Source organism: Enoplosus armatus, chromosome 15, assembly GCF_043641665.1.
Source record: "Enoplosus armatus isolate fEnoArm2 chromosome 15, fEnoArm2.hap1, whole genome shotgun sequence".
Taxonomy (NCBI): domain Eukaryota; kingdom Metazoa; phylum Chordata; class Actinopteri; order Centrarchiformes; family Enoplosidae; genus Enoplosus; species Enoplosus armatus.
In genome coordinates, this window is record NC_092194.1 from 14,669,319 (window position 1) to 14,688,416 (window position 19,098).

General features: G+C 40.0%; 2 protein-coding genes across 3 annotated transcripts; both read left to right on the plus strand.

Annotated features, from left to right (window-relative positions):
• Nucleotides 1–308: 308 nt before the first annotated feature.
• Nucleotides 309–11,928, plus strand: fyna (FYN proto-oncogene, Src family tyrosine kinase a). 2 transcript variants are annotated; one of them, XM_070920183.1, is made up of 11 exons: nucleotides 309–555; nucleotides 2,976–3,072; nucleotides 4,354–4,452; nucleotides 4,668–4,771; nucleotides 5,169–5,318; nucleotides 5,437–5,601; nucleotides 6,654–6,833; nucleotides 7,270–7,346; nucleotides 7,824–7,977; nucleotides 9,716–9,847; nucleotides 11,720–11,928. In XM_070920183.1, the coding sequence occupies exons 1-11, from the start codon at nucleotides 309–311 to the stop codon at nucleotides 11,926–11,928; spliced, it is 1,614 nt and encodes a 537-aa protein (XP_070776284.1). The 2 variants fall into 2 exon arrangements, with proteins under 2 accessions (XP_070776284.1, XP_070776285.1); XM_070920184.1 differs by lacking the exon at nucleotides 5,437–5,601.
• A 4,159-nt stretch (nucleotides 11,929–16,087) lies between these two features.
• LOC139297913 (E3 ubiquitin ligase TRAF3IP2-like) lies at nucleotides 16,088–17,923 on the plus strand. The gene is made up of 6 exons (XM_070920723.1): nucleotides 16,088–16,262; nucleotides 16,912–17,000; nucleotides 17,083–17,151; nucleotides 17,358–17,462; nucleotides 17,549–17,623; nucleotides 17,707–17,923. The coding sequence occupies exons 1-6, from the start codon at nucleotides 16,088–16,090 to the stop codon at nucleotides 17,875–17,877; spliced, it is 684 nt and encodes a 227-aa protein (XP_070776824.1). The 3' UTR covers nucleotides 17,878–17,923.
• The last annotated feature ends 1,175 nt before the right edge of the window (nucleotides 17,924–19,098 follow it).

Here is a 19,098-nt window from a genome sequence, read left to right on the forward strand (position 1 = left end):
GATAAACTGGATATTCTCAGCATAAAGTATCTCACGGCAACATCGACGTGTACACATATTACCTGTACACTGCAGCTATGTCACATTATGTTCCTCTGTATAATTAGTAATGGAGTTTAAAGTATCATGTTTAATTTCAGCCTAATTGAAATATTTTTCACAAGGCTCTCTGTAACTCTCAGAGGAATCTCTGAAATAATGGAATATTGAATCATAATTTCCCCAATGGAGACAGCTTCTGTGCTATTATTTCACCTACGTACTAATTTCATCTGTCTCTTTCTCTCTCCACCCACAGAAAGTAGAGAATGGGCTGTGTCCAATGTAAGGATAAAGAAGCAGCAAAACTCACTGATGACCGGGAGACCAGCCTCTCACACAACTCGGGGTACCGCTATGGGTCCGACCCCACGCCGCAGCACTACCCCAGCTTCGGGGTCACCACCATCCCCAACTACAACAACTTCCACAGCGGCGCCTCACAGGGGGTGACCGTGTTCGGAGGAGTCCACACGTCCTCGCAGTCTGGGACGCTTCGGTCTCGGGGCGGAACAGGTGAGGTTGAAGAAGCTCTTTTAAAGAAGTCTGTGAATGCATGTAAGATGGTTTTAATGCAAGACAGCTGTTTAGCTAACAACAGGGTCAAACCCTGTAGCTGTTTTGAAAATAATATTTTCACCTTTTTTCATACCAAACACGTATTTTGCATTATTGCCACAATGGAAAAGCTTCTGACAAAGTGTTTAGACCATCATGTAACACTAAAACTAATACAAATGAAAGTATTTGGATGGTTTAGTGGCTCTTTAAAGCAATAGTTTGGCATTACTGTGTAGATAGATGAAGATAGATGAAGATCGATACCACTCTCTCGTCAGTACATAAACGCTGGTTAGCGTAGTTTAACATAAAGACTGGAAACAGGGGGAATTGGCTAGCCTGTTTCTGTCTGGAGTTAACAAAATCTGCCTACCAGCACCTCTAAAGCTCTCTAATGAACAAATTCTATCTCATGTGTTTCATCCACACAAAAGCTGAATTGTAAAAACAAAAGTTGTGGTTTTATATAATCGGCTGGCCAAGAAACCCCTTTGGACAGAGCCAGGCTAGCCGTTTCCCTCTGTTTACAGTCTTTATGCTAAGCTAAACTAACCAGCTGCTGGCTGTAGCTTAATATTTACATTACAGACATGAGAGTGGTGTCGGACTTCACATCTAACTCTCTGCAAGAAAGCGAATAAGCATATTTCCCAAAATGTCGAACAGTTCCTGTAAGACAGGGGGTCGTTGTAAGGGGAACATTTTGAAATATGTTGCTGTCACTAAATAGGGGTCAAATTTCAAACAGAGCAATTAAAAGAGAAATAAAGTGAATGTCTAAGTTGTAAAGCTGTGAACTTCTCTGAAGACCACTCACTATCTGGCTTTCATTTATTTGATAAAAAGGCTAATGTCCAGTTAACTGACCACTAGTATACAGTATTTGTCTAGTAGCTTCACTTCAGACATATCGGATGATCTCAAATTAACTCCTAAATTCTACATTTTTTCCTCCTGTATTCCAAGTAAATCTGTGATCATTCTCTTGTGGTGCTGTGATAAATTCACATTTCTGCAGAAGATGAACGTCCACTGGCTGAAAGTTAATAGAAAACAGAGTGACCTAAATTAATGCCGGTGCTCTGTGAGGCACATCTGACCACCATAAAGATCAGACGTTGTGCTGAATAGTGAAAACGTGCTTCCAGGGTGAAGAAATGAGTCTCTCGCTTAAGATTTTAAAGATACATATGGTGTACAATGCATAAATGAACAGCATCTTCGTGCTCTTATGTCAACTACTAAGGGCTTGTTTTCTCCTGCACAGATAAACACTCCGCATCTGTGGAGTCAGCACCACCAGCTTGTATGAATAAGAAATTACTCCAGGAGGGCAGCACTAAGCAACATTCATCTCTGAGATTGTAAAAAGAAGTCTCAAACAGTTAACCAGGACAGAGTAGAGCAGAAAACCTCATCTGACCCCCCTGTGAAGGCATCAGCATGTGTGCCTCTGAGACAGTGAGCAGTTTTGGTGATGTTAGGTGTGTTTTGGTGGTCACTGCATTGACAGGGAAGTATGCAGGGCTTTATCGCAGCATTGCAGCTCTGACTGTCCAGGGACGATTCAGATCAAATCAGAAAATGAAATCATTTCACAGTTTCAGGCTTATTAAGAGATACAGGGACTCCAGGGCTGTTCCAGATCACATCAGATACATTTGATTGGCCTCACCATTCCTAGAGAGGGCTTTTTTTTTGCATGGAAAACAAAGAGTTTTATTTATTTGCATGTTAAACCTGTACTAATTGGTTTAGATTTTTGTTTGCAGAACAGATGTTGCAGTCTGTAAAACCAAAACAATGAGCTCAAAGATGCTAAAATGCTTCGTAGAACTGAGGGGAAATAGAGTTGGATGAGTGTGTTTGTCATTGTAAGCGACTCCTTAACATTACATGTAGTCATTACATGTAGAAATAACAATAACAGCATTATTTAATACACAGGAGGGAAACCCCCCAAAAAGTTATGAAATATCGTATATTATTATAAATTATTAGTCTTTTTGAGGCATGTTCTCTAGGACTTTAAGTGAGATCATTTTCCTCTTTCCTATATCAGGACAAAGATTAGATGACGTCTGGTTGAGTGAATCTGTGAATTAGTTTGAAAATAAGACATTAAAAAAGTGCATGTATGGAAAACGTACAATAAATTGTGAGAAAATGACGTTTCTAAAATAAAGCAGCAGATGGGATGTACAAAATAAACTAAAAGGGCAGTAATTCTTATTCCCATTACAAAACAAGCGGCCCATGTGTTAGACAGATGAACAAACCCAGCAATAAAACCACGATAAAAATCCCAACGCTCATCCACACAATTCACCTCTGCTGACTCTAACCACCACATATCACTTTTTGTCTTCCTGCAGGGGTGACTCTGTTTGTGGCTCTTTATGACTACGAAGCCAGGACCGAGGATGACCTCAGCTTCAGAAAGGGGGAGAGGTTCCAGATCCTCAACAGCACGTAAGTGTGAAAACATCTGCATGACAGCATCAAGGGTGGCGGTTGTGTTTTTCCCTCTCTGTGTTTCGTCTGTCATGCATGTCTGAATGCTGAAGTTGGACTTAAATGTTGTTTGTCAGGCACAGACAGAGGGAACGGCTCTCTCTGTTACAGGCCTGACGGCTTGAGAGGGTTATGTTGCATGTGAAGTCTGACAGATTTGTTTTAATGATAGCTTGCATCATAGAAATAGAATTTGTCTTGTTAGGATTGTGATGTAGAAATAGTGACAGGGACGCTCTCACAATACATGTGTGGTATGTCGTGAGTGATCCATTCTTTACTAGACCATGGAAATTGGCACTTTTTGTGTAAGTAAATATAAACTACCATGATTCTGCATCTATCGTGTATATTTTAAAGAGGATAAAACAGTTTTGAAACATATTTGTCGAAGACTGTTTCCATTTCGCTAACCACAACCAGTCGTTTTCTGAGATCCTGAGCCTGACCCCAACCTTACTTGTGCATGCTACGGCGTGTTTTACTTTGTATCTCTGTGCTTGTGACAAATAAAGAACCTTGAACCTTAAACCCTAACCCCAACTAGTTATCTCTGCTACCCCTAACCTAAGTTCACCTAAACCCCAACTCCAACCACGGAGGAATACCACTCTGCTAACGTCAGTTTAGCTGCTCAGCTGCAGCACAATAAGCATAGCACAGTAAACATATCTGCATCTGTCCAGTTAGATGCTGGTGTGCTCTTTACTCTTCAATACCACAAACAACACGCAGTCTTCCCATGACATGTAGGCTACAGCGCACGTTTGTTTATTCTGGCTCTGGTTCTCTGCCGTGTAACAGCCTGCCAGCTGCTGTCAATCAAACACAGACACCGAATCGTCCCTCCAGCCGGCTGAGAGGAAAAGGAACATTTCTGATATTTCCCCAAAGACCCTTTTTCTTCCCTTTTTAATAATTAAACACTACTAACAATGCATTTAAAGAACATGTTGACATTATTTTTGACTACAAAAGGAGATGATTAAATGTGATCTCTGTTATGATTCACTGAAGCTTCAGGGGCCCACGCAGAACAAAACAACTGCCTTCAATTTTGTAGTTTGTTTTTATGTGCTCTCTGTTCAGCTCTCAGAGACAAGACAGCCAATAAATCTGATCATCCACTACTAAGTGTTCGTTTGTGCATCGTCTGCATGATGTGTAAATGTCGATCTGTCTCTCTGTTTGTTCCAACCTGCCTCCATCCTCCATCTCTCTCTGTCCTCCTCTCCTCAGTGAGGGAGACTGGTGGGAGGCTCGCTCTCTCACTACAGGTGGAACTGGTTACATTCCCAGCAATTACGTTGCTCCGGTGGACTCGATCCAAGCTGAGGAGTGAGTGAAACTTTTTTTTATATGAGCACACACATTCTCAGTCTCTGAGGCACGGCAGCTTCATCAGCTGAGGGCATATCATTAATATTTGAGAGTTCATCTCACTGCCCTTTTGTTAAATGTGGCATAGTGGCACATACAGTAAGAATAGCAGACAATCTTTAAACCAAATATTACACTCCATAGTTTGATTCCTTCTTTTCTTTTCCCTGCAGCTGGTATTTTGGTAAATTAGGCCGAAAGGACGCAGAGAGGCAACTGCTTTCCAACGGCAACGCCAGAGGCACTTTCCTCATCCGTGAGAGCGAAACAACCAAAGGTACTCTGACCGAGCAGCGTCTAACATGCTGACATGTTGAATGCTTTTAAAGTTTAGAAAACAGACAGATGTGTTTGTGAATAGATAAATATTTAGAGACATTTTACTTAAATGTGCAATGTGGCAGTAGAAGCAATTCATTTATAGACAACGTATGAAATCATCAGACCAACTTTGCAACTTAAAATTCAATTTAATATCATGTCATTAACTATGCAGGTGCGCCATATTCATTGCCCTAAATCTTTTGCATAATCTGCATTATATACACTCCATGTACTCCCACATGCTCTGTAATCTCTTATGAAAACCAACTTGATTAAGTCTTACCAGAGGTTCTGCTCTAGTCTTGAATCTGTCAGTTTCCTTCTTTATCGTTGTGTTGTCTCTGTTCCAGGGGCCTACTCTCTCTCCATCCAGGACTGGGATGACGTTAAGGGAGACCATGTCAAACACTATAAGATTCGCAAGCTGGACAGTGGAGGCTACTACATCACCACCAGGGCCCAGTTTGAGACACTCCAGCAGCTTGTGCAGCACTACTCTGGTGAGACTTACAAAACCTTCCTGTCATGACAGATCTGTGTCTGCTTTCTGTCACGACGTCATAAGGTTTTATACTTCTTTAATATAATTTAAAATTCAAACTGCATGGTTGATCCCAGCCAGGGCTGCGGGGCTGTGCTGCCGGCTGATCGTGCCGTGCCACAAAGGCATGCCTCGTTTGACTGACCTGTCCGTCAAAACCAAAGACGTGTGGGAGATCCCGCGGGAGTCGCTGCAGCTCATCAAACGTCTCGGCAACGGCCAGTTCGGAGAGGTCTGGATGGGTGCGTATCTTTTTGGCATCTTCTTTTGGCACAGATTAAGAAGTGGACAGCCGTGAGCAGCGTTGCAAAACATGCTGTATATGTTGGATCATTCAAAAATAACACCCAGCTAATGTTACCCACAGGGAGGAGTGTTTGCTGTCAGTGATTTTGTTTAGGATTTTTTGCTGGATGCATCTCTGCATAATCTCAGTGTCCATTTTGTCTTGAAAATGATTTCTGATTGTATTCAGGATCTGAAAAGGACTTCAGACCAGTTAAAACTTTGTATATATGGCATTTATTATGTCTAATTAGGTTTCTGTGACATGGTTTATCTAAACTCAGTTCAGACACATGCTGTTTTAGTTCAGTTGAGTTCAGTAAAACTTAATTTGTCCCACATTGGGTGGTGAAATGCTCCATGTGTGTTTGATTTGCTGAGATCTGAACATGTTTTTGGTACCACAAACATGCATTAAGTCATATCCTAGAATAGATTATTTTTTAACGAAGTTTTCAACTGGAAGCCACTTTTTAGTCTAGCTCAAAGCTAAATTAAAGTCTTGAAAACTTGTCAAGCATTATTTTACTTTTTCATTGGATTCTGTATGCAGGGGGATGTTGTTTTTCAACAGAACAATGTGGACTATGACTGTAAAAGAAAATGTAAGTTTAGATAGTTTGGATAAACTGGGGTAATACTCAGTCTTCATTTATATTTCTGTTATTAATACTTTTATTTTTATAGATTTTAATGATGTGACTATTTTTACCCTGTTGCACCGCACTATGCCTCACTGAGTTTTATACTTGAGCAACCTCCAGCCACTATTTGTTTCCAGTTATCTACACTTTATTTAAACTAACACAGGTGATAACTGTAATCTCAAGGTTACTGATCAGTAGATTTAAGTCACACGGTTTACATGACTTTCATGTACTTTCATTTCCTTCCATACCTCTCACATTTCATTTAGTCAGACTAGGCGTTTTTAAATGGTGAATATCTTTATTGAACACGACAATATCTATCTCTATTTACCCTTGAACAACCTTTTGTTTTTTGTCAGGCACGTGGAACGGCACCACCAAGGTGGCAGTCAAGACTCTGAAGCCCGGCACCATGTCGCCCGAGTCTTTCCTGGAGGAGGCTCAGATCATGAAGAAGCTCCGACACGACAAGCTGGTGCAGCTCTACGCCGTGGTGTCCGAAGAACCCATCTATATCGTCACTGAGTACATGTGCAAAGGTAGATGCTGTTTCAAACTGACACTTAAAAGGACACTATGAATATTACATACATGCCTTTCTGCATACACCTACACAGTGTGTGCATAATTTATGCATCTGCATGGACAGTACAGTATGTCTCCTACTTGCTCCATCGCATGTCCACATTATTACTGTAACAAACACGGTTTATTACAGTGAGGCAAACACAACTTGTGGTTGAACAGCAGTGATTTTATTCTAAAACACAGAGATCCTCAGTTACCACAGCAATAACTAACAAATAATACTCTGAGCCAAGTGTAACGTGTGGCAGGAATCCAAGAATTGATGTCACATTAGCTGCAACGTTTTGCTTCAGTTTTGATCCAAATCTGCGTTAAGATCTGGCAGCTGGAGACCATACGAGACAACAGATCCTAACTCATTTTTCGTCTGTTTTTTGTTTTTTTTAGGGAGTTTGCTTGAATTCCTTAAAGATGGAGAAGGACGAGGCCTCAAACTGCCAAATCTAGTGGACATGGCAGCTCAGGTACGCTGCTGAAAAACACTGCGGATTTGTTCCCAGAGTACTCGGAAAGATTTTTTTTTTCTAAGAGCTTAATTCACTTCAATCATCTCCAGCTGTTACTAATTCATTCATTTATAGCCATTTCCATGTTGATGCGATGCCAGTGTGTACAGTTTCATTAGGCGAAATTGCAATATTTGAAAAGTTTGAACGTTGGTAAGTGCACATGTAAATTGAATGTAGCACTTAGTTAACAGTCTGGCTGCTCTGTGATTGCTTTACACTAACACCAAATGGAAAACATCTAAAGTGATGAGCATTAAGGTTGGGGCACTCAATCGCTGCAGTTTGTATCACTTCCGGTGTGTTGATATGTAATCATACCTGACACTGGAGTTTATTTAGCTAACATAGAAAATCTATTGGTTTCCAGTTAAGATCACCTTGAAACTGTTCAGTGATATGATGTTCATTGGAAAACATAACTCCATTTCCCAGGTGGCAGCAGGCATGGCATATATTGAGAGGATGAACTACATCCACAGAGACCTGCGTTCTGCCAACATCCTAGTCGGAGAAAGTCTGGTGTGTAAGATCGCTGACTTTGGTCTGGCCAGGCTCATCGAGGACAATGAATACACAGCAAGACAAGGTAGGCCTACAGGGTTGGGTTGCACCAGCTTTTGTGTAAAATCCTTCCTGAGTTCTTAGCATCTACTTGTCAGTTTAAAACTAGTGATTTACTCAATTCGTGTTGCACCATTAAGACTTAAGTAATGTGTTAATCGGTTGCTAGGAAAGCAATCAGCTATGTAAACAGGAAGTCACTATAGTGTCACAAATTGTAACACAACTTCCAAAAATAACAGTTTCAGAAGGCCGAACAATATGATAAACTTAACTGTCAATTCTCCATCATTATCTCCGTTGTCCATTGCAAATAAATGTCCATGAATCAGCTTGGAAATTGGAAAAAGGCGCTCCTAATAACTCCAGAACTTCCCTGAGAATCATCACGTTTTTCAGTTTTCTTCAGTATCAAAGTGATCCAGTGATGGTTGTCAGTACATTCATGGGTACATTGTACATAAGAACTGCTAATAACTTATTCGGCATTCTTTAATGGTGCAAATTTGCCAAAATGTAAAAAAGTTAAAAGGGCTCAAGTTGTTGCCCACAGTGTAAGTTACTGAATCCATGGCAACATTAAACTCCTCAGAGTTTGAAAACCCCTGATTTAGAGTGGAAAATCTGATTACACTAATGTTAATCTAACCCACATAATTGATGTTATTTGGTCATTAAATCTGACGTTATTAGACAGCATTCTAATCAAGTGTCATGACCTCTTTTACTCCCATATTAGCACGCTAACAGCTAACGTCAGTTTTGTCAGTTGGTTAATTAAGCACCTGGTGTGACGTTAAATATGTAGGAACTAATCTCTACTAAAGAACTAGGTCTGTAGCATTTTACTGATGTGTTACTTACATTATAGCTAGGCTATGTTTGAACTTACAAACAGCTGCGGCAACCGGCAGCCACAGTTTAAAGAGAACACTTTTAATTATTGGTCCCCATCTGGAAATGTATTTTTTATTTTTTTAACAGGACTTTGTTGGAATAAACATTAACTTGTGACTTGTGTACATATCTGTTATCTGACTTTAATGTTCTGTAGTATCCTCTTAGTCCCCAACCACAGTATCGTCTGAAAACCTCGTTGTCAGAGGAAAAATTTGGCGGGCTGGCAGATGGCTTGTTCCATTTAGTCCCAGGACACACTTCACACTCAGACACACACACACACACACAACTTTTCAGAATAAGTGCAGTAAATGAGCAGGAATTTGTCTTGGTGACACCAGTGGAAAACAGAAGCACATGTGATTACAGCATGGCATAAAGACAGCAGACTGTCACATTTCTACAAGGGCACAGTGCAGGATTTAAGACACAGCACATGTTATACACAAAAAAAATCCATCTGTCACTGTGTATCTCATTGCAAGGATGAGGAATAAGCGGCCCTGCCCGGAATTACTCAAACATTGTTCTCCCCTGATTGTTGGCATGCGTGAACTACACCAGGAGGACTTCCAGACTCCGTTAGTCACTCTGTCAACATGTCGCTCATTTGTTGCAGATTTAAACGTTTACTTGTTCGACATGTTCCAAGTGCAAACTGAGACGGAGAGAGAGAGAGATAATGGAATTGTTCCGTTTTTTTCCCTGGTGGGATGTTGTCATGTCCTCATGTCTCTGCACTAATGAAATCAAAGATGAAGGGGAAAAAAATCACGCAAAGGAGACTGACCTACTTACTCCTTCAGCTGGAATTACAACAGTGAAATAACAACTTTAAAATCACGCATCTGGATTTCTTTTAGGTGCAAAGTTTCCTATAAAGTGGACTGCGCCCGAGGCTGCCCTCTACGGGAAATTCACCATCAAGTCAGACGTGTGGTCGTTTGGCATCCTGCTGACAGAGCTGGTGACCAAGGGCAGAGTGCCCTATCCAGGTGGGAGTGTTCAGCCCTGTGGATTATGTAATCGCCTCTCAATTCCAGACGATTGCTTGTGTTTGATTAATGCAGAGTGTGCGAGAGCGTTTGAGTCTGCTGAGACACTAGCCGTGGGTTCTGAATGCTAAAAAAAGAGCAGCATGTTGCATAATGTACATTACATTGTGCATTATGCAGAGCAATGTTCCCAGATGGCTGTGTGAACATGTGAAATGTTTCTCTTTATCCGCCATACATATTTTAAAAAGATGATACATTTCAATTTCTTGAACTAATTAAATTATTATAAACCAAATGGCATCGGTGGAAAACAAGTATTACTGCTCTTATTGCTGTGTTGTGACTTCAAGGCCCTGCACACCCACACAGGTGTTTCAATTACTCTGGCAGATTAAACCTCTAGTTAGGTAGAAGTTGGATGGAGCTATGATGGGAAATACGTGATTTCACCAAACTCTATGTACTAAAATTAATAATATCAGGTTTTAATTGCACAGTCTGCACACGCCCACACGATCCTGAGAAGAGCTCTTGTCAGGCAGCATAAGTGAAAACACCTGAGAGGGTGGACTATGGCTGTATAGGGGCTATAAGTAGATTTGTGAAATAATCATCATACTCAAGTAGGGCTGCAACTAACAACTATTTTCATTATTGATTCATCTGCAGACTATTTTGTTGATGAATCGCTTTGCCAATAAAATATCAGAAAATAGTAAAAAATACTTAATATATACTTAATAATTGTATATAATATATAATTATAATATAATTATATAATATTTCAGCTCTGGTACTCAGATTTTTGCATCTTAACCAAGTTACTACAATAAAATATTCAAATATTATAATTTCCTGCAATGTGATGTCTTCAAATGTCTTGTTTTGCCCAACTAACAGTCCAAAACCCAAAACATGAACAAAAAAAGCAAATCTTCACACTAGCACAAAGCAAACAAACATTAACAAAAGCAAATGTTTAGGCATATTTTATGTGTGGATGATTATTTGATTATGAAAATATTTCCTGATGAATTTTGAGTCAATCGACTAATCGTTGCAGCTCTAAAGTATAATATAATATAAGGCAAGAATAGGCCTATTTCACTTTGACATGTCACTAAAGGAAAAGTAAATGTGTAAATGATAAAACTAATGATGGCTGAATTCTATTTAGCTGCTTCAGAGTCTGGTATTGTGCATTTTGGCTCGCCATCACACTATCATGGATTATTGGGACGCTGTAGAGCCATCGTTTATGGCATTAGTAACATCTGAACTTTTCCTGCTATGCCAAGTCAAAATGTCTGCTGTGAAAAAAGCAGCAGTAATGAAATGAGCTTATTCAGACAGACATCTCCAGTTTGCTGCACTTAAACTGTCACTGCTCACTCTTTTGCTGGCATGTCTGCTGCCACACCGCTCACCTTTCAGCTAACTGACAACAATCATCCTGCTACTGTTGCCCCCTCTGCTGCCATTCATGTAGCATTTCATAAGCTCCACCACTCTGAGTCTACCGTCCTCATGGGGGGAAGGTTAGTATTGTCGTCCCCCATTCAGTGACGTGGTCAGACCCAAGATACCAAATATTATTTTGTATTTATGTGCCCATCTATAGACATGCTCTATACTTACCTATCTACCTACCTACAAATAAACATTAAATAGCAACCCTGTACATATTCTGCTTTCGTATAATGATCCATTTCACAGGAGTTGGCAGACTGAAATGCAGTTATTGTAATCTGTTATTCTTTCCGCTACTGAATAGTTTGAAATGTAGGAGTGAGACAGTGATGTGAGGTTGTTGTTGTTGGAAAGTTTTCAGCCACATCCGCCTTCATCTCTCCACGTTCCTCCCTCCAGGCATGAACAACCGCGAGGTGCTGGAGCAGGTGGAGCGAGGCTACCGGATGCCGTGCCCGCAGGACTGCCCCACGTCCCTGCACGAGCTGATGGTGCAGTGCTGGAAGAAAGACCCGGAGGAGAGGCCCACCTTCGAGTACCTGCAGGCCTTTTTGGAGGACTACTTCACTGCCACTGAGCCTCAGTACCAGCCGGGGGATAATCTCTGAACACCGCTGCCCTCATCTCATGTCATTTCACTGGCTTTTCCACCAGAGGGAGCCAGACTCCTCCTATCCTCTCTCTCTCTCTCTCTCTCTCTCTCTCTCTCTCTCTCTCTCTCTCTCTCTCTCTCTCTCTCTCTCTCTCTCTCTCTCTCTCTCTCTCTCTCTCTCTCTCTCTCTCTCTCATCCTGTGGCTGTAACGATCTTAAAAACTCATCGACTGACTTCTTGACTTCCAAGCTTCATACAAACAGGGACGGCGGCTGCTCTGACAACATACTGACCATCAATTGAAAGGATATTTTGGAGGCACGAGGGGGCGCTGACATGAAAGTGACTGCCATGGATGAACGAGATGAGTTGTCTTGTGTAACTTGTATGTAGTGTAAATATAAATTGCTTGTTTACTTATCTCTTTTTTTGTTTCCTTTTATATTACTTTTGATATTTTGGAAATGTGTGGATTTTTTTTTTTTTTTTTTTAATCCAAGGTCAAAGTTATTTCAGATTTACGGCTCGTAGAAAAGCGTGTGAGGCTCACAGTCGGTAACAAATCGTGATATTAATAATTGTAGGAATGGTAATAGTGGGACTTAGTGGACTGAAGTATCTCAGAAAGTTTTTCAGGAAGTCCACTGACCTTTTTTACGAGGTTAATATAACAATACTGCTCTCCTCTTCTCAAGGAACTTAGATGTACTATAACACCTGTTCTTGCCTTTTCATGGTTAGTAATATTCTTATAATGTAAGGGAATGCCTTCATGCTTTCTACACACTAACTTAGTGCATCACAGACTCTTCCACCCAAACTTGTATGCCATCTGCACTAATATTAAGTGCATTCATCGCATTTCAGCTTCAGCCAATGAGTTTTAGATCGGCTTAAAGTAACTTTTAGTTCGGCTTCTTGTGGTTGGCTTGTGGAGGCTGACTTCCTCTCCAACTGCAACTATTGTTCGGCTGACTGCTTATTATACTGGCAATATTTTAAAATGTATGTTGCATTATTGTATGGCAGCAGGTTGTGTAAGAATTCTGCATTGTCTTTTCGCTTCAGCAGCCAAACATACAAACAAACAAACAAACAAACAAACTGCCACTTAACATGACAGTAATGAAGGATGTGTTTGTCCCTCCATGATGTGTATCTGGAAATAACATGTTGTTTACGAGACCAAACATGTTTATTTCATTGTATTATTTTCCTCAACATTTCGGTCAGTCTTACATGTCGATATTTTTTTTTCCAGGGAAATCTGCAGCTCTGGATGACATTTTATCATCCTCAAAGTATCAAACTTCTCTCTGTTGGCGAGAAGGTGCATTCCAGGACAATACACAGTTTCCGTGTGTATTTAAGTTGCTTTTCATGGGTGGAAAAGTGAGCAAAAACTAGTTTTTGTATCACTTTGTTTTACCCTAATTCTGTAGATATACAGAAAATGTTTTTGGTCTCTGCATTATTTATTGTCTCTGTCTGTTACTTGTACACAACTGGTTTTGAAATAAACAGTCTTGCCATCATCGTCCTGTGGACTTTGAAACAATTTGCGCTGAACACTTGTCAGTAACTGCTTTTAAAGCTAAAGTGTTTGGGAGAGTGAATCTTTGAGATTTTCCCCCAGGCTGACGTGTCATAAAGACAACATGACTGAACACAGAATATATGCAAATCATTTAGTAGGTGTCCACCCGGCAATAAGAGAGCAGTCAACTGAATACAGTTTAGTGAAGCAATCTTTAATTTAATACCCGTTTGTGTTCATTTTTCATCACGATTTGAGCTTTTTAATTTTCTGTTTTGACTAAAACCTACTACCTAAATCTTTAGATTTTTTTGCCTCTTGTTAGAAGTATAGCTTTAGCGTATCGCACCCTTTTCATTGTTGCTCCTATAAGTGAATAATATTCCTTTTGTGAAACGTTTTTGAACAGTAGTAAATTCCAAGAATAAGAATGTTATCCTCCTCAGTTAATCTTTCCTTGCCGATCTGGCTGAGCAATACCAACACGACATTCTTGGCTCTGATTGGACGCAGCAGAAGCAGTGAAGAATTTGCATATAGCAGGCTGTAACACACACAAGCCTCTGCACACACAGGACAGGAAGAATCCAGCAGAGAAGAGGTAGGTCATTGTTACTCGTCCTTTTCACTTCATGTACAAAAGACATTTTATGACAGAATATATTTTCCTCTGGTATGTACTGTATATATTAATAATTTATAATTTCTTGAGAATAATCCACTTAGATTGTGCATGAAAAATGTTATCTTCAACCATTAGTAGTATGATTAAAATATAGTTGAACTGTTTTATAGTTGAACTAACTGTTTTTCCTGCTTCTGTCACCTACTTGCAGGCCTTCATGCTATGCTGTAGTAAGCTGGTTAAGATGGAGAAATCTGAAAAAGTACCAGAGCTGAAAGTGTTTTCCACTACAGATAAATCAGAAAATCCCCTTTTGAGCCCTGAAGTCACAGAAAACCAAATATTTCCTGCTAATCCACATCATGATACATTCATACCAACCTGCTGCATGAATGCAGATTATTTCTGCCCAAAAAGCCCACCAAGAGTCAGACAAGTGAACCAAGAGTTTAGGAGTCAGACTGCTCGTGCTGCGCAGCATAAAGAGCTAATGCAGCACAAAGAGCTAATGCAGCACAAAGAGCCAGGAGGTAGAGGACCGACTCCTGCCAGGATCAATCTCCATCATCAACCTCCTGATGGCCTTCGTCCTGCAGAAACCAGGGAGGGTGACACGAGAGGAGAGTGCTCTTGTTGGAACTGTGGAGCAACAGGGTCTACAAACACAGACACAATGAGGTGACGGAGAAAAAGCCTCATGTTAGTATTGGGAAATCAGTCAAAGAAATGGGCATACTTTGGATTTGATAAAATAGTGTATCTATTTATTTAGGGAATATGAATACTTCTCTCAGCTTCAAACCGAACAGGAGGATCTTGAACCTCCATTGCCACTAAGATCTGATGATGAGTGGCAGCACTACAGTCCCTTTCTACCTCCTCACCACTACATGCACAACTATGGTAAGATGTATTAAATGTTTTCATTGAAAGGGGGAAAATGGTAAATATGTAGTCTGCTTGATTTTTTTAAAAAGATGCCATAAGCAAAGGTTTGAAGAAGTTTTCTGATTTTTAAGTCTTTAAAAGTAAAGGAGGTATTATCTGCAAAATGTACTTACAGTATTAAAAGTACTCATTTTGCGTCAGAATGGCCCCTTTCAGAATTGCGTTATTACTGTATATATTATTGGATTATTATTACAGATGCAAAAAACATGTAAGCAGACCTTTAACGTTGTAGCTGGTCGAGGTGGAGCAAACTTTAACTATTTGACATACTGTTACATATTTTAATCTATAACAATTCCTCATATTTTATCAAAGGATCAAATATTTTGTATGAAAAATGTGAATACTTGCATTACTTGAATGTAGTGGAGTATAAAGTGTGATATTTCACTCTGAACTATAGTGGAGTAGCAGAAAAAGAGTCTCAAGTAAAGTACCCAAAATTGTACAGTAGTTCAGTAAATGCTTAGTTACTTTCCATCTCTGTCATTGGCAGCCGTTGTATTTTCATTATTATGTAAAAAAAACATGATTTTCATTTAGCTGGTCTATATGTATTTGAACTGGCAACTTCCTCTCGTGTGTCTTGTTTAGGCATTTTCTGCCTTGTTAATCTGAACTGATGTGCCATCACATAGAAATTTTTAAACTCTATCCATAGACCTTCATCATACTGTGGATGTCAGGTATTATCACTCTGCAGGAGAAAAGCAGAACAACCTGAATCCAGTCAACAGATACCCACCTCAGCCATGTCACCACTCTGCTCCTTGGCAGCACAGAAGACCCTGGGATGACTCCCAAAACTGGTAAAAAAAAAACTGGTCTGACATGCCGAAATAAGAATGTCTTTCACAATTAGGTCCACTACCCAACTTTGTAATCTTACCCAGCAGTATACAATTCCACAAAGTTCCTCTAAGTTCACTGTCATTGTTGCAATAAGCCTGGTGCTGCAAAGGTCTCTACTTTGCATATTACACAGACCCATAACATGTCAGCAAGTGCCTTTGTTTATTTTACTGTCTTGCTGCTTCAGGCTCCGACGTCAAGATAACTTCATGAATGACAGCTTGGCTCAGGGAGGCGTCTCGGTTAACGTGCCTCAGTTCTCCGCCCCCCCTGTGGAGGGCATGTCGCAGGTCAGCGTGATGAATCTGAGCTCGGCGGGAGCAGAGGCGTCCGTCTCACATCCACATGAGAAAAGAAGAACCATCAGTCTGCCTGATGAGTGCCGTGAGTCACATTTATTTAAAAAGGAAGGTGCTCTTGTTTTGGGAGCAGCTCAGTTTATATCTGAGCAAAAGAATTCTGGTGAGCACAATAGGGAAGAGTGTGGGACACCTAAAAGTAACTGTAGCAGGGCGTGTTATTAATGTATGTTGTCTTTATAAACCTGCCAGGCCTGTTTAGGGGTTTGGTCAAATAAATCAAAAATACATTTTGAATAAAGGATGCACTCAATTGTTACTTCTATTCTTTTTGCAGGAGGTGCAAAAAAATGCGTCCACTAAAGACTAAGGTTTATTCCAAAAAAAAAAGTGATTTATTATGTGCTTCACTCATCATGAAGACAGACATTTTGTGTTATTTCCACAGGAAATAATACATGCATGGATTGCATAAACTTTAAAGTGTTCTTGTAAAGTAAATCAGTATATTTACAAAATATTAGACCACCACAAAGAACACATTTCAGTCTCAACAAAAATTTAATATTTTAATTAAAATTCAGATTCAGTTTAACTAAGGTAGTATGTGTTGCATGGCTCTTGTACTGCATGGCATTACAGCATACATGTTTCTCTATCTTTCTGGTCTTTCAGTGTAATTCACTAATGTAAAATGGCTCAAATTACATCTTTATGATCTCTTCTCTTCTCAGGAAATGTTTTTATAACTTATTCTTCAGACATTTCGACAGAGATAGTCCCCTTCGTAGACTTCCTCACAAAGCAAGGTTTTCGACCAGCTGTAAGCCACTAAGTCTTCACTCAAGAGTAACTTAAAAAACACCTTTGACAGTTCACTTACAGCCCTGAATTTAATTTCACAGATTGATTTATTTGACAACCCCTTCAGACGCATGGATATCAACAAGTGGAAAGACAGTTACCTGAAAGATGTAAGTGAATGTTGCAGTTAAAACCTGATTTTATGTGTTTTTGTATTGCTATTTTTATAATGTCACATAAAATCTTTGTAAGTATTATGACTAGATAATCAGACCAAATGTCACTTTGCACCATATTCCATGTTGTGTATCTGTTTTATACTGCAGTTGTCTTTTCAGGCAGTGAGTGTGTTGAAAATGTGCATTTTTTTAAACAGCCTTCAACTCTGATTATAATCGCCATCAGTCCAAAGTATAAAGCGGACATTGAAGGATGTGTGGTTGATAGCCATGGACTTCACACTAAATACATTCACTCTATGGTGAGAACGTATTTGCTCTTTGTTTAAATGAGACATAATCCTGAGAAGAATTGCTAATACTTAAATTTTAAATCTGATTTTGCCAGATGCAGAATGAATTCATCCAGCACGGCAGCTTGAATTTCAGATTCATACCACTTCTCTTCCTCAATGCATCAAAGGTTAGAAAGACTTTTTTTACACTCTTTTCTCACTTTCCACCATTTCTACTACATAAAAACACGTGTATTCAAACTCCTTACAGAAGCACGTCCCAAGTTGGCTTCTGAACACGCGTGTTTACTGCTGGCCGCAGGACACTGAAGATTTGTTGCTGCGGCTTCTCAGGGAGGAGAGATACGTTCCTCCTCCTGTACCTATGGAGCTCACCCTCATCATCAGACCTGTGGCCCCCAGCTCTGCAGCTACGCTGTAAAGACACACCTGCGTTTATGCATGTGTGTGTGTGTTTGATGTCTTGTTTCTTGCACATTTTATTGTTTAGCTTGTGTTTATTAAAATCTATGAAAAAAAGCTCATGATCTAAGCAGTGTTGTATCTAATGTGCAGTTGTTTTTCAGATGTTTCAATAAAGTTTTTGTCTCTGTGTGCCTGTACACATTATATTATATTCAAGCTAGTGAAGTGGCTCTGGGGTGGCTCTCTGTCTGTTGGTTGGTCCACCACTTTGATCCAGACTGAAATATCTCAACAACTATTGGATGATTTTTCTGTGAAACTTTGAACAGACATCCGTGTTCCTCAGAAGAGGAATCCCAGTGACTCCCAGTGGTGCCACCAGGAGGTTGACATCTGTGGTTTTAACTGACATGTCTCAACAACTATTGCATGGATTGTCATGAAATTTGGTAGCAACATTCATGTCCCTCTCAGGATGATTTGTAATAACTTTGGTGATCCTTTAGCTTTTCCTCTAGCACCATCCTCAGGTCGAAAATTGAATTTGTCCAATAGATACTTTGATTTCTGCAAAACTGATTCCCATCAGCCTCAGCCGTACTTTGTGTTTATCGCTAAACTACTATGATGAACATGCTAACATTATACCTGCTTAGCATCAGCAAGTTAACATTGTCACTGTGAGCATGTTAGCATGTCAATGTTAGCATTTAGCTAAAGGCACCACTGTGACAGCAGCCTCACAGAGCAGCCAGCACTGCTGTAGACTCTTAGTCTTAGTGCCTTTCCACTTATTGACTTTTTACTTACTTACCTTGTGAACCTTTTCTAGTATATTGTACATACAGTGTATTAGACACAGCACAAATATAGCAATTTAAGCTGTTGCAGGTTGATTAAATGGTCACAAGAGGGCGCTGTTTTAATGCACATGCTGGACATTTCTTTTTGGTTGAGGTAGTTTATGTTTTTGGAAACATGTTTATTTTGATGCTGCCATAAGCAAATGTGAGAATGTAAAAAGAAACCCCTGAACAAAATAAGCCACATAAGCTCCAGTGGCCGTGGGAGGAAGAGGCCACACGTGTTGTCAGAATTTATTGTTGAGAAACTAACTTTAAGGACAGTTTTCACCTGTGTTTTTGTCCATTCCCCATCTTGGACACCTGATTTGTTCCAGTTTAGTGGGCAGATTATAGTGGCGCACCAGTAGGGGTGCCCAGTTCAGCCAACTGAT

Excerpts from the sequence above, each read along its gene's own strand:
- fyna (XM_070920183.1), top strand. The coding sequence starts at position 309 with ATGGGCTGTGTCCAATGTAAGGATAAAGAAGCAGCAAAACTCACTGAT. Across the intron at positions 4,772-5,168 it reads TGAGAGCGAAACAACCAAAG|GGGCCTACTCTCTCTCCATC; the intron begins GTACTCTGACCG and ends TCTCTGTTCCAG. Across the intron at positions 7,347-7,823 it reads TAGTGGACATGGCAGCTCAG|GTGGCAGCAGGCATGGCATA; the intron begins GTACGCTGCTGA and ends TCCATTTCCCAG.
- LOC139297913 (XM_070920723.1), top strand. The coding sequence starts at position 16,088 with ATGAATGACAGCTTGGCTCAGGGAGGCGTCTCGGTTAACGTGCCTCAG. Across the intron at positions 16,263-16,911 it reads CAGTCTGCCTGATGAGTGCC|GAAATGTTTTTATAACTTAT; the intron begins GTGAGTCACATT and ends TTCTCTTCTCAG. Across the intron at positions 17,152-17,357 it reads AAGACAGTTACCTGAAAGAT|CCTTCAACTCTGATTATAAT; the intron begins GTAAGTGAATGT and ends TTTTTTAAACAG.